Source organism: Myxine glutinosa, chromosome 9 (genome assembly GCF_964187855.1).
Source record: "Myxine glutinosa chromosome 9, kmMyxGlut1.1, whole genome shotgun sequence".
Lineage (NCBI taxonomy): Eukaryota > Metazoa > Chordata > Myxini > Myxiniformes > Myxinidae > Myxine > Myxine glutinosa.
The window spans coordinates 57,327,053-57,343,092 of record NC_136269.1 but is presented as its reverse complement, the minus strand read 5'-3'; the positions used below and the strand labels follow the sequence as shown (position 1 = coordinate 57,343,092).

General features: G+C 43.3%; 1 protein-coding gene across 1 annotated transcript; it reads right to left on the bottom strand.

The window, feature by feature from the left end:
• Window positions 1-2,985: 2,985 nt before the first annotated feature.
• On the bottom strand, window positions 2,986-8,695 carry LOC144893618 (uncharacterized). Its single transcript, XM_078784379.1, has 3 exons — window positions 4,037-8,695; window positions 3,772-3,909; window positions 2,986-3,680 (listed from the first exon to the last, which is right to left on the bottom strand). Exons 1-3 carry the CDS (start codon window positions 8,538-8,540, stop codon window positions 3,511-3,513), a joined length of 4,812 nt encoding a protein of 1,603 aa, XP_078640505.1. The 5' UTR covers window positions 8,541-8,695; the 3' UTR covers window positions 2,986-3,510.
• Between the last annotated feature and the right edge of the window lie 7,345 nt (window positions 8,696-16,040).

The window sequence follows — 16,040 nt, the reverse complement described above, 5'->3', positions numbered from 1 at the left end:
TGATCACCATCCCTCCAATCGTGGGTAAAAAGCAAACCACGTGATCAATAACCATCTCAAGTCATGGTTTCTCGGCGCCAGATTCGTTACATCGGCGCGTCATGGGTGGCGTCGGATAAACAGCCTGAACAAGGTGTGTGTGTGTGTGTGTGTGTGTGTGTGTGTGTGTGTGTGTGTGTGTGTGTGTGTGTGTGTGTGTGTGTGTGTGTGTGTGTGTGTGTGTGTGTGTGTGTGTGTGTGTGTGTATGTATGTGTCACATACTTTTTGACGTCAATTAATTAAGTACTATTCAAATGTACCTTTTAACCCTTTGGACTGCTGAGACAGTGAGACCCCTTAGACCTTGGAAGATCCTTTAACACAGATGACCTTGAAGACCCAGATGACCCAAAAGTCCCCAAGGACCCAAATCATCCAAAAGTCCCCGAGGACCAAAAGACACAAAAGTCCCCAAGGACCCAAAAAGTCCTTGATGACCCAAAAGTCCCCGATGACCCAAATCACCCAGAAGTCCTTGATGACCCAAAAGTCCTTGATGACCCCAAAGACCCAGGTGCCCCCAAAGTCCCTGAGGACCCAAAAGACCCTCGAGGACCCAAAACACCCAGATGATCCAAAAGTCCTTGATGACCCAAAATACCCAGATCACCCAAAAGTCCACGAGGACCAAAAAGTCCCCAAAGAACCAAAAAGTCATTGATGACCCAAAAGTCCTCAAGGACCCAAATCACCCAAAAGTCCCCAAGGACCCAAAAGTTATTGATGACCCAAAAGACCCACATGACCCAAAAGTCCCCAAGGACCCAAAATACTTGACCCAAAACACCCAGATGACCCAAAAGTCCTTGATGACCCAAAATATCCAGATCACCCAAAAATCCACGAGGACCCAAAAGTCCCCAAGGACCCAAATGTCATTGATGACCCAAAATACCCTGATGACCCAAAAAGTCCCCAAAGAGCCAAAAGTTTCCGAAGATCCAAAAGCCCCCAAAAGACCCAGATAACCAAAAAGTCCCGTTGAACCAAAAGTACCTAAAAAACCAGGATGATCCAAAAGTCCACGCGGACCAAAAAGACCCAGATGACCCTGATGACTCAAAAGCTCTCGAATATCTAAAAGTCCCCAATTAAAATTTGGTCCAATGGACCAACGGGCCCCCTAGTTTAATAAGTTTTGAACTGGCATTTAGTGATCCTTTCATCTATGTTTTGGCATACTGCATCCATCACCTGGAGTGGTCAATGGCCAATTAATTAATGTTTAAATATAAAGATCCTAGTTTCCTTATGTCTATGCCCTCTTATCTATGGCTACTGGGATTGGGGATTTGGGAGAGGAACGTGGAAGCAGGGGGTGCGTGGGAAGGAGGAGAGGGGGAGGGGGTGGGGAAGAGGGAAAATTGTTATTTATAAAAAAAAATTTATTATTCCAGACACCCTCAGTACACCACTGGTGAGCACGTCTATAAAGATTTGTACTGCAACATTTGTAAATCAGTAGTAGAACATCATCCACTCAAATATTATAATAATTATTCAGACGGTGTATTTCTCAGCTGGGCCTTTCTCAATGGCAATGACTGGAGTTTTACTTGGTGCAGAATCCTTTGTTATATGTAATTTGTTTCTCCAGTTTATTTCTCCAGTTAAATATTTACAGATACTCTCTGAGAGCGTGTTCTCTCGTCCTCAACCGAGGCCATCGTAGTTTGGCAAGGCCACGGCCTTCCCCACGCCTACTCGATCAACCCTGAACCTTGCTATGCGCATGCGCAGATAGGAAAGTGTGTCACGTGTGCAGTGTGCTTGTCTAACCTCTTTCTGATGATTTATAGTGACTGTGCTTTTGTCTGGCGAGAATCTTCAATCTACTCAAGTATTACCGAGGTCTTCTGATTTCTCAGAACCAGGATTTGGATACTTCAGATAAATACTTATGTCTTGTCTTCATAAAGTTCTTCATTGAAGTTAATTTTACAAAACTATTATCAGAGAGTGTGCTGGCACTGTCGACTCTACGTACTAACGCAGGGATGGCGTACTAACGTAGGGATGCTGTGGATAAAAAATTCCAGCCCCACCCACAAATACAAAACAAAAGTTGGAGTACCTCTTCGTACTCTTGTAGTAGTTTATCGAGGACATTTGCAGTTCGAGTGTATAATACGTTTTATTGACACCAAGTAAACAAAACAGTAAAAACGACGAGTGTCTTTCACGTCCGGCCGTATATAAATTAATTCCTTTGAGAGGCTCCGCCCCTCACCTCTGCCCCCCTCCCCCCTATTGGTTAGAGGGAAACCACACCAGTTACTTTTGGCGTTTCTAAATGCAGGTCATTGTTTGGCCTGAGGCTGGATGAAGACATTACTCTTTGAGAAACGAGCAATAAGACAGAGCTGCAAGATACAGTCAGGGTTGCGTAAGACAATATAGGAACATGTGCAGTGCTGACATTGCTGACTAAGATATCTTGGCACTTTTGCTCCAAGATTGGGTATCCTCTGAGTACCATATACCATTGTGTTATTCCACATTGTAAAAAATTACAGAAACAAGTGAATAAAAATTTTTATGCTAAATTAAAAAGGCAATGTAGGGATGAGAAACTACAGTCTAAAAAAGGTCCTAAACAAGATAGGGATGATGTTGGTTTAGAGAGTAGCTAACAGTATTGCCATCACATAACAATCCCTACATCACCGCCTCCTAGACAGGTCCATGCCAGGCAGAAATGGCGCCGTTTTCCAGTCAAGGTTTTCTCAGTGGATTTATATACTTTTGATCATACTCTGTCGAATAAGCTTGTGGGCCACCCTGAAATTTGCCTCAAATCCAAGATGGCGGCCAAAAATCCAAAATGGCCACCAGAATAGCTAAAATAGTATTTCTGAGAGTTGCTTTTACCCATAGATGATTTTTTTTCAACTGATTGTGGCCTATTATGATAAAGAAAGATAACTCAGTCATAACTCAGCCATAAAAATTAACAATCGGTACTTTATTAACAAAATGGCCGCCGGGCAACTTCCGTATTACGGAAACTGCTATAACTTCAGTTCCGAGTGTGATATGATTATAATTTTGGTGTCCAGTCATATGTTTTTGGGGTCAAGGAATCCATATTTGTACTTTTTATTTCAGTGAAATCATTGGTTCATAAAGAAATCTAAGATGGCTGCCAATACTGGCCACCGATGTGGCAGATTCAGTCATGTCTTGTGCTCCATAATATATATTACAATACATTTTGATTCAATTTCTTGGTTTCCAAAGTCTGGTTATCCATTTAGTTGGTTTATCATGACACTAGCTCAATAGATCATCCCCTAAATCATGGATGAACAATAAATCCAAGATGGCTGCCGCTGAACGGCTCCTAGTCAGTTTTGCTTCGTCTACCAAACTACACAGGTTTATAAAATGTATCTGAATTCCCATTCAATATGATCCCCGGCTTTGGTTATGCTTTGGGAAAAATATGTTGTTCAAAAGGCACATAATCCTCAGTTACTAAGATCAAGATCAAGATCACTCTCTTCACTCTGAAAGTCTGAATAAAGTCCACAGGTATCCGAAGAAAGTTGTTCCATGGTGCTCTCCGAATTTTCCCCATCTCCTTGGTACTCTTCATCAACTTCAGATTCTTCTGCTCTTTCTTCTGCCCCACCGATACCTATAAAAAATGTGAATGGATATAGTCGGGATTCAAAACAGTAAATCATATAAAAATAACAAAATTACGATTGCATTTTGGACTTATCTACCTTGCTTTTCTCTTTCTCTACAGTGAACTTCACTGTCTTGTACATGTTTTCTGCTTGTATTCCTGTGTCTCTTCTTCCTTGAAGGCTGGCTTCTCTCTTCTACTGCATCTTCTAAATCTGCATCATACTCCGCGAGACCTGTAAGTGGAAGGTTACACATATTTAATCTGGATGAATGCACTGCCAGTGGGAATACATTGGAGGAACTTTATGACAGGAACGAAAAGCAATGATCAAAGTAATGATATATTTTTAGTATACTTACTTTGAATTTGTCTTTTCTTGCTCTTTTTCTTGGAGAGGCTTGGAGGGAGTTGCGGGCAGGTAAACCATATTGGCCTGATACCATCATCTGTATTTTCCCATCCTCTGTCAGTGATAGAAGGATACTCAATGTTTTGCTTGAGACACTGGTACCACACCCATGCCTGAAGGTCACTCCTCTTGAGGTGTTCATTGGTGCTACTCTCGTCTGGAAGGATGCTGGAACTAGATTTCACCTTTTGAGTGTTGTACGTTCGGATCCTTGTTTCAACAAAGCTTTCTTGTTCACTTCCAGAATACATGCAGGTTCTGAAGAAGCATTTAGCACTGGTAGCATCTTGAAAAGATTGATTTGATCTGCCCAGCTGAGAGAGTAGATGGGATTTCTCTTGTTTCAACATCTTCTTCAATGGCTTGATTTTGCCGATGCGAAATGGGAATGATGTCGTGTCACATCCAGTAATGCTATGATATGCTGGGAGAGTTTGACACACTTCATCTCCAAAATGAGTCGTTAGTTTCTTGACACTGACGTACCGATGGTCAATCTTCATGAACCAGTCTTGTGGTGGTTTGCAGACAGAATAGGCATAGCTCAAGAGGATCAGTACATCTGTATCTGAAGCCTTAATCACAACCGGACCTTCGCACTTGCTTGCATGAAGAACAAGCCTGGTGTCAGCCTCATGATGGTTGCAGGATTCAAGTTGTTCAAACTTAGTTTGCGTGATCAACCATGTATTCTGTTCCTCTGTCACGGTGAGTGGAATTCTGAGTTTCGATCTGACTGAATCACTTTTGAAGTAAGTGACCATAAATTTAATCAGCTCAGTCTTGTTTTCAGCATTATGCAGAAATGCGTCCCAATCTTTGCCTCTGGGCATACTCTGCTCGGGGCTTGTGATGTGGGTTCTTCTACCAGAGATCCCTCGGCGTCGTTGGGTTAACTCCTTTGTAGTGGACGTACAGTAGGAATCAAATATGATCCCAAGCTGTTTTGGGTTTGACTGGCTTGGTGGCATGCAGAATTTCAATAGGGCATCAGTGTATTCTCCCCAAGTCTGTTGAGCCGGGATTGACTTTACAGCTGCCATTCCGTCAATCAGCCAGTTGCTTCTATTTGGCGGTTCCTCTGTAGTTGATGAAGATTCCTCAATAAGGTAGTTCCTCAGCGCTGCTTTAGAACCTTGTCGAATGTCTCGTTCTGGTGTGGCAAGGGCAAGTGGAATAGTTGTCAGGGGGTGTGAATGTGCCTCTTCAGGGGTAGTTGCCTTTCCTACCAACACACCAAATGCTTGTCGATCCTCCTTGAGAACGTTCACTGCCTTTGGATTTTTCTTGACCTTCTCCATGCCCGTTTTGATCTTGAGATTCACAATCCTGTCAAAAATGTTCATTCTGCCTTCTCCAGTAGCCTTGAGTCTAAGGTTAACAAAGTCTTGGAATTGTTTCTCTCCTGCTTCGGTTGATGACAACAATCCACTGACAATACCTTGGTTAATTTCCACTCCAGTTTTCATGTGACGCGCAGAACCAATCAGAAAAGGGTCAAAGTACTTATCCAATTGGATGACTAGGTTGCGAACCATGTTGTCATGCTGCCTCCGTGCCCCTATTGTTGTTTCCTTGTGAGTTGAAGAGGTCAGGATATGCAACCTTTCCTTCAATCTTCCTCTGAGCTTTGCCATTAAGTGACTCGTTTTTATGAACGCATCTGTTGTCTGCTTGCTGGTACTGTAACCGCCTTGCATTGGACCACCCCGGACTTTAACCTCTCTGTTGATTGTGGTCTCAGTGATCAAGTCCCCATGGATCGTAGAAAAGGGCTCGCCAGTCATCGACCCTCCGAATCCATTTTGCAACAGATCATCCCAGGCATCTTTGTGATTCACCTTCAGATTTTGGAGATTGACGTGTTGGAATGTCAGGTACCTAGCATAGTTGATGTGCCCGAAAGCAAAGCACTTTGGAAGAAGCGTTCTCTCTGCTGCCAGGTGTGTTTCAATGCTCTTCTCCCTTACAGCTGCTATGAGGCACAACATTGCTGATACGTCCTTAAGATATTCTGCTATCATTTTGGCCTGAGTTCCTGCTGATTGCATCAGTGAGGTACAGATGTCCTTGAAAATAGGTAACTGCAGAACTGATTCAAGACTTGTCTTATTTGGATTGAACCTGAGGTTGGCGACCACTTCTCTCGTATACTCGTCCAATATGGAAGCAACATCTTGTGATTTCATCCTGTGCCTCAGTAGGGCCTCAAATGACTGTTTGTGTAGACGAATGCTTCTTGCGTAGTGACGTCCTTCAAATGCTTGAGCAACAGAACCATCGGCAATAGCTCCGGCATCTACCCACCAGTCCTTCAAACCAAGACATCCATACTTCTTGAAGAGAATCTTGAGGTTCACCAGAATGGTATGGAATCCTCCCATGAGTGGTATTATTTTGTCATACCTCTCCTGATGCTGATATAGCCATGAAATGATCAACATTTTGCTGTTGATTGCCTCATCTGCATGTGCAAAAATATAGTCCAGTTCAAGATCTTCAGCAATCTGTACTATCATGTCCATGTACCATTTAATCACATTGTCTCCCGGGGGCAATGGAACGACAGGAAGATACTCCAACTTGCACTTTGTAGTGGAGCAATCAGTCACAGTTTTCATGAATGAAGTCCAAGAACCTACAGGTCCCAGCACGTCTTTATCAATCTCAGGAAAGTATTCTTCTAGGCAGTCGTCACCAACAGTACCAACGAGAACCCAAGCAATATTCCGTTCCAGAGCATCGTGTAACACTTGTGAATCTCTGTAGTCATCATTGAAGTCGGGAAAGGATGGAGGGGGTGCTCTTTTCTTAGGGATTTTGGATGCTCCATAGTCAGGCTCCTCTTGCTCAATGATATTGGACTGTTTAAGTTTTGAAGTGTTGCCAGCGGCGGTATCATCAGCATGTACAGCCTGGAATATTGTACCAGTTGTGTGATGAGTAGTTTGGGCTCCCGTCAGTGTCTGCTGTTTACCATCTGAGTTATCAAATGTTATATGTACACTTCGACCCTTGACGAAACCTGGAGGTAGCATCTTCTTGTGCTCCATGCTGATGGACTTTGCCCAATTATTGTTCAAGTCACGGACATCTGTGTATGGTATTCCAACGCCACATCGATTCAAGAGAGTAGTTGCCTCTTTGCTACCAGTGATTCTATGTATGGTCAAACTCAAAGCAGTTCCTAATGGTGATCGCTCACCTTTGACCATTTTTTCCCAGCTCTGAGTTATAGCTGAAATTTTCTCCGCTTCAGCGTTGCTTGTAGCCGTAGCATACCCAAATGCGTTTGTAGATCTCCTGGGATTGATTGACCAAGAAATGGCATTGAAGATACAGTGAAGAGGTCTGTGACTATCGAGTAGATCAAACAGCTCATCTGGTTCAAGGGGCCATTTGATATCATACCTCTGTGAAAGTTTACGACGAATCAGCTTTGAAAATGCTATTGTCAAATCAGATTCACGTAGACCATTTCCTTCAATTGTAGCCGCAGAATACGATATCGGATTGACCGCAGTGGAATGGACAACTAGCCGGTTCCCAAACAAGTGGAAGTCGATGGCGTCACCAAATTTCTCAGTCAGTCGTTTTTTCAACATGCAGGTTTTTGAAATCGGAGGGTCCTCAAGTTCATTGTCTTCACTGATCTCCTTTATGTCCTCAATCAATTCTCTCAGGAAATACGCCTTTTGATCCTTGACTACCATGCGGTGAAACAGTTTGAAAAAGCTGTCCATAACCTCGGTAGCTAATCTATCCTTCTCTGCTGCATCCGCTGACAGCAACTTTCTATCATATGCATAGGTAAAATTGTCATAACAACTTTTATGATAGTACACATCAACTGCAAACATGTCATATGATGCTCCACTCAGAATAACATCGAGTCGCTTCGCTGCATCATGGAACTTATCTCCTTCATCTTTGATTTTCATGTCCTTTGAACGTTCTACTTTACTGACAGCATTCTTCTCGGAGCATCTACCAAGACCACCACTATTGTACGGTTTACTGTCATCTTTCGTATCCACGTTGCACACGAAACAGATTTGCTTTTTCTCAAGTGACCCCCTGCGTATCCTATACGCGGGAGCAGCAACTGGTTCATTCGACTCATGAATATTCTCTGAACTGGAAACGGGAAGTTTGCGAGACTGGGCTTCCTTTCGGGCAATTCTGTTCCGAAATGTGATTCTACAGTTCTCATGAATCTTGACATCATGGCCTGCACTAGATAGTCTCACAGCGGCTGATTGAAATTCAGCATATGGTGCCTGAGTACACAGACTCTTGTCAACTTTAACCCATCTTCCCGCTAATTCTTGAATAGACTGCAATCCCTCCTCAGTCATATTATAAGCTGACTCAACGTCCTTAATAGTTTCATTACAGAGGCAGCACAACGGTTTGTCGCCCCTTGCTAAACTCAAAATCGGCGTGGATGCCATTGTGCAACCCTTTTCTCCTGTGCCAAAAAAGTTTTGTCTTTATGTAGTAATTTTATGAGGATTCACTGTATCTGCTAAGCCAGGATTCATGGAATCATTTCTTTGCGTCCGCATTCATGGAATCATTTCTTTGCATCCGGATTCAAGGAATCTGAAATGGAAACCAAGAAATTGAATCAAAATGTATTGTAATATATATTTCACTGAAATAAAAAGTACAAATATGGATTCCTTGACCCCAAAAACATATGACTGGACACCAAAATTATAATCATATCACACTCGGAACTGAAGTTATAGCAGTTTCCGTAATACGGAAGTTGCCCGGCAGCCATTTTGTTAATAAAGTACCGATTGTTAATTTTTATGGCTGAGTTATGACTGAGTTATCTTTCTTTATCATAATAGGCCACAATCAGTTGAAAAAAAATCATCTATGGGTAAAAGCAACTCTCAGAAATACTATTTTAGCTATTCTGGTGGCCATTTTGGATTTTTGGCCGCCATCTTGGATTTGAGGCAAATTTCAGGGTGGCCCACAAGCTTATTCGACAGAGTATGATCAAAAGTATATAAATCCACTGAGAAAACCTTGACTGGAAAACGGCGCCATTTCTGCCTGGCATGGACCTGTCTATCCAGACTATTGTCTCAGGCTAGGCCGAGCTCTAAGTATTCGAAGCTCCTATATTTCATTTCTGCATAAGTATAAGAAGCTCCTGTATAATTTCAGGGACTTCTTACAGCTTCAGTTGTCTTTCCTACTTTTCTTTTTTATCAACTTCGAGTAACCAATCACAAATGCAGATAATTATAGAATGCTGTTATTGGAGATGTCCATGCAGTTTGTAAGAAGTTGATGATCATGTACTGAAATTATAACATTGTACTTGGGCTGCTAATTTGTAGAGTCTCAGTATGTGGCTACACTACAGGAGTAATCAAGTACTGTTGTAACCAGCGGAGTGTTTGTAGAAGCTTGAAGCAGTAACTGATGAAATGTAAATGAGGCGGTGATGTAGGGATTGTTATGTGATGGAAATACTGTTAGCTACTCTCTAAACCAACATCATCCCTATCTTGTTTAGGACCTTTTTAAACTGTAGTTTGTCATCCCTACATTGCTTTTTTAATTTAGCATATATTTTTTTATTCACTTGTGAAGAATCTCAAACAGTTTGCTGCCCTCAGGGTTTGCTGCCAAAACAGTTTGCTGCCCTTTTCCCACAGTGTCCATGTTGATTCTTATAGGTTTTCTTATAGTTAATCTGCCCTAAGGGCATTAATATTTTTTCCAAGTTTTGCTAAATGGAAGGTTTTTGAAAGTGCCAAACAAGCCATTTGTGTTCTACAGTATTCAACACAGGATACAGTAGTTCTACAGTACACATTATTCAAGTATATAATTCAATTGAAATAAAATCCTTCCTTAGCACACCTGAACTCTTATCCACCTGCAAGGCTTTTATCCCGGAACTTGATGGAGTCGTGCTCTCCTCTCTGGGCTGGCGCCCCTGCCTCACATCATGCTCAGCTTGATGCCATAGTAACCAAGGACTTCAAGACTATTGGAATCTCCCGCGATGAAGCTGAGTCTATAGGCCTATCACTTCGCCGTCACAGATAGTTCGGTGGTCTCTGTCTTCTACTGCCTCCCATCTAGTCTTGCACCCTCTGCTCCTTCCATGCTTTGTCCACCTCAGGTGTTTCTACAGGGCACACATGGTCCACCATCAACCCTCTTCTGGTGAAACTACCTAAATCCAGGATTATTTCTCACCTCCACTTATTCATTCCTATACTTTTCCCACTTGTGGAACCAACTTCTGATATACTCTTTCTGTCTTCTGCCGACTCCTCTCCAGCCTAGCTCCCCCAGCTCTGTCTGTGCTATGTCCCCCAAACATTCCTTGAGGACACACAAGATCTACCAGAAACCCTATTCTAGTGAAACTGCCAAAATCAAGACTCTCTGCTCACCTTCACTCTTTCATTCCTCTTTTTTCCTGCCTCTGGAACAAACTCACACACTCTCTTCAATCCCAGGTCTTCAAAACAGCTGTCCACCACCATCTCTTATCTTCCCCCATCCAAAACCTCAATCTTTTGTACCGCCGTTAAAACATCCCAAATACACCTCTTTCAATCTCCAACTTCTTTACTGAAATTCCTGGTAGTGTTAATTTGCTTTATACCGTGTACCTCTGCCCCCTTCCTCCCTTCCTCCCCCCCCCCCCCCCTCCCACTCACTCAGCCCTCTCCCTTCCACAAATCCACTGACATCCCTGTTCTCTACACTTGATGTGCTTGTATGCCTCCTCTCTCTCTCCCCCCTTGTCTCCCGCTCCCTTTATTGTATGTTTTATATGTCCGTTTTTGTTTTCGTGTTTAATGTTTTATCTTTTGCACGAGCCTCGCCTCTGTATCCAAAAATAACAATAAAACTTTCACATCTTCCTCAACCTCATTCTTCCCTCCATGTCTCAAGACAGCTGTTCACCACCATCTCAGATTTTCCCAATCCAAAACCATGATCTTGTCTACCCTCGTTAACCCACCACTCCTCACCCTAATCGGTCCTCCCAAATTTCCAGTTTTTCCCTCCTGAGAGTTTCCTTCTGTATCCATCTTGACCACCCCATGCCTCCCTCTCCTGCCCCCAATTCCTCCCCACACCCATTGTTTGTCACAGTCTCCATCTATCTTGGCCTTCGGCTCTGCTGTTGACGTTTCCCTCTCTCTCTACTGTTCCTTTTGGCCTGTTATGTCCTGATCCATGCAGTGTACTAGTACAAGCTCTTTCACGAGCCTCGATTATGTATTCAAAAAAGTATCGATTACATTTGCATTACAGCTCTTGAATGAATAAATGAATGAATGATCGTTTTAAGGCCATTTTCCCACTAGAGCGGGGTTAGCCTTGCGGGCCCCATGGCAATCATGGTTCCCTGTTTGAGGCAATGTTTTTACGGCCGGATGCCCTTCCTGACGTCAACCCTTAGTCATAGTGGGGCGGCTTAGCCCAAATATTCAAAAGAATTGTGCATTTTGTGATACAAGCACCAAATTTGGCACAAATGTACATTAATATGTTGCGAACATTTTCAGATATTGGGCCACTTGAAATTCTCTCTTTATGTCCGCCATATTGGATTTCAAAATGGCCGCCACTTGAAATCTACATTTGCTATTATCTCTGGACGTAATGCAGCTATTGACTTGATTCTGGTATCTAAATGTATGTTTTTGGGGGCAAGGAATCCAATGGTACCAATTTCAACTTAATATTATCTATCACAGTCTGTTATATAATTTTATTTGGAAATTATCTAGGCAAATATTGGATTCAACACAATACTTTGAAAAGAATGTCTTAGTTCTGTAAATATAAATAAATAAAAAAAACTATACTAAATCACTAGTAACAACTCAGACACGCTCATATATACTGGCAGTCTAAAATATAAATTCATATCCCATTAGGAAACAAAGTGACCCATTCATTTGTGTTTTTCATATGCATATTTTATGTAACATTACATTCATATTGTCAATAAATACCAAACATGCATAATCCCCTTTTCCTAGACCCTTTAAGCCATCTTTTGTGTTTCTAGAGTACAGAAATTTCTTGTATAGGCTTCCATCTGTCTTGTTTCCTTAACAATGCACTGTAGCATGTCTTTAACAATGTTTACAAACATGACTCCACTACATGTCTTTAATCACAGCCCTGACCCAAATAAAAGAGTAGAGAGGCTGCATGTGTGTTGACCCACATCAACTGTGTTCTTTGTGTGTGGCTGTGTTTAAATCACCTTGTGGCTCCACATAAATGAGTTAATTACATACAATCTGGGCTCAGCTAGACAACATTGTGTGGTCAGCAATGAAGACGAGAGTCTGAATTACATGTATGCAAAAGACCTTGTGAACCAGTGAAGCAAATACACGGGTAAGCATGAATTAAATCTAGGGCATGATATAATTTCCATGATGTTTACCTCTACACTCAATGGTGGAAGGAGGTAATGTTTTGATCCCAGCTTGTCTGTATGTCTGTTTGTCTGTTAGTCCACAAAATTCCAGACAAAGCTTGTAGTAGTGGTAGTTGTAGTGGTAGTGGTGATAACAGAAATTGTTATATAGAACTGAACTTATATTATTATTATATGCATAAAATAACTTCATTTCTATATGCCCTGCAGTGGACAGGTTAATTGGTTTATGCACTGAAGGGGTCACCCTGGTGTGCACTGCTGTGTTCTGCCTCACTGAGTTGTTCAGGTATGATGTACTCAGCACAAGCTTACCTGATACACATGTGTGCTGGCTAAAACCACTTGTCTGGTGGGCACGACAGAGGCAGGTTGTCTAATAGCCAACCTGGTCTTACTTTTTTGGGGTTTATCTGAAATTCTTACTATAAGGCTTTAAATTAGAAATGTTTTATATAAAGTAGTATTTTGAGTGAAGTGTGTATTCCACACTGACAGTTTTGACATGTTCTGAATTTAACACGAAGGCTGTAATTAACAGAACGGGGTATGTCTGGAAAATGTACTGTCCAACCTAATAAGAGTTTAGACTGATTTATATTTAAATCTTGGCTGTGTAAATATTGTAAGAATTTATGAATTCAAATGTTTTGTAAATATTCAATAAATTTGGGAATATTTTTTAACTAAAGAATCTCATGTGATTTTATTTCTCTTCTTGCCTCCGGTATGGGTGAAAATTTAATTCCGGCATAATCTCACAAAACTAATTCCCTAAGTGTGCCAAGCTAAATGCTCTACGATATAGAGGAATTATCCTCCTCTCCATTAGTATGGTGGAGGAAACCCCTCTATTATATATATAACAAAATGTTAACATTATATCATTGTATCGTTGCAGATTCAGAAGACAGTTCCACCATGTCCAAGAGCTTCAGACTAGCTGATGTTGAGCGAACTTCACCATCAACATCACAGCACCTCACCACAACTGACTGGAAGTTATGCCTTATATGTCAAGAGGACAAGACGGAGACACTGACCAAACCTGACCAATCAAAGAGAAAAGACATTGGGAGTGGGTACAGTTCACTCGCAGAGAACTTGGTCAAATTCAGTGAACTTGGAGAGCTTCCAGGATCATTTCACCTGGAAAGACTCGATGATGGTCATGGCATTGAAGCTGCGATGGTTGCACACGGTGCAAAATATCATCAGACATGCAGGCTCCAGTACAACAACACCAAACTGCAGAGAGCACAAAAGAGAGCACTCAAGAAAGAATGTGAGAGCGATGGGGAACAAGCTGCATGCAAACGCACCAGGTTACATTCACGCTCATCGAGTACAGAGAAGAAGGTCCCAGAAAATTGTTTCTTCTGTGAACAACCTGCTGGGGCTGACAGTCTTCGGAAAGCTGCAACATTCCAAATGGACAAACGGGTGCGTGCCTGTGCAACCCTTCTTGGTGATACAGAACTGCTGGGCCATCTCAGTGGTGGGGACATGATAGCGTTGGACGCCCAGTATCACCCACGGTGCTTGATAGGACTTTACAATCGCACAAGAAAGGCCCAGTCAACAGGATCACAGGACACAAAACAAGAGCGAGCAATGTCGGCAGTTGTCTTCGCTGAACTCGTCCTCTACATTGAAGAAACCAGACAAGATGAGGAGACGGCACCAGTATTCAGATTGACTGACCTTGTCCAGCTCTATCAGTCCAGAATGGAACAGCTAGGAGTCCAGCTCGACACGAGAGTCCACTCCACACGACTGAAACAGAGACTGTTGGCTCAGTTTCCTGACATGCGGGCACACACCAAGGGGAGAGACATCCTGATGGCATTTGAAGAAGATGTCGGTGCTGCTCTTGCCAAAGCCTGCGAGCTGGACAGTGATAGTGATGCAGTCCATCTTGCCCATGCTGCACAGATTGTTCGCCGTCACATGTTTGGAGAAGCCAAAACCTTCACAGGATTCCCTGAAGTATGTCAAGAAGAATCTGTGCCACCGTTGCTGCTTGCCCTAGTCAGTATGATCCTAGAGGGACCCAGCATCAAGGAACAGATGGCAGACACTAACCCTGCAGCAATTGCCACAGCTCAGATACTGAAGTTCAACAGCATCAAACACAAGCGAACACGTGGCACCACATCATCCACCAGTGTCAGGCACAGTGTTGCACAGGAGACCCCACTTGCAATATACATAGGGATGATGCTGCATGCTCATACACGCAAGAAGGAATTGGTCGACAGACTGTCACACCTTGGCCTGAGCATCTCCTATGATAGAGTGCTCCAGCTCTCAGCACAGATGGGCAACAGTGTCTGCCAACAGTTTCACAGAGAACGAGTGGTCTGCCCTCCGAAGATGCGTGGCAAAGTGTTTACAACTGCCGCTGTAGACAACATAGATCACAACCCCAGTGCAACAACATCAAAGGACTCCTTCCATGGTACCGCTATCTCCCTCATACAACATCCTTCTTACACTGGTGAAGGAGTGGATCGGAGTATCGTCATTGTTGGAGGATCTGGGGATGCACGGTCCAAGACAGTCGCCCCCTTGCCGCACTACTACACTGATGTACCCCCTGTCACTAGCAGCATCAAGAAGTCGCCTGTCCCAGCTGCTAAAGTGGCGTCATTGACCAGAGGAGACTTCAAACAGCAGACTGATGAAGAATACCAATGGCTAGGCAATGCAAAGCGAGTCCTGGAAGACAACACTGGTACAGTGGACAATGACAACACATCTTGGGCTGCATTTCATGCCAGCCGACAGCCACCAGATGCTCGAGTCATCTGCCCCACGTCGCTGCTTCCACTCTTCCTGGAGAGTGCCCACACAGTGGCCATGATCCGGCACTCAATGGACGTCATGAAGAATGCTGTGGAACACCTGAATCCTGGACAGACACCAGTGGTCACCGTTGATCAGCCACTGTTTGCTTTGGCCAAGCAGATACAGTGGAAGTGGCCAGAGAGCTATGGTGAAGACCAGATAGTGGTGATGTTTGGTGGCCTCCACATAGAGATGGCGGCACTGAGGACACTGGGGGACTGGCTGAAAGGGAGTGGTTGGGTGCAAGCACTTGTGCAAGCCGAGATTGCGACAGCAGGGACAGCAGACTCATTCCTGCGAGCATCCCATGTCTTGCGCACAAGAAGAGCACATCAAGTGACTGCAGCAGCACTGTACATCCTGCAACACCGTGCCTACAACCACTACTGTCTGGGAGAAACCAGGGATGCAGAGGACCTTCCGGAGTTTGAAGACTGGTGTTGCCAGAGAGGAGAAGACATCCCCCAGTTTCACTACTGGGCAACCGTGCTGGAACTAGAACTGTTGGTTCTAGTGTATGTGCGTTCTCTCAGGCAGGGATCGTTAATGATGTACCTCGATGCTCTGACAGAGCTGGTCCCCTGGTTCCATGCACTGGATCACACCCACTATGCTAGGTGGATACCAGTGCACCTGAAGGACATGGCCGAAC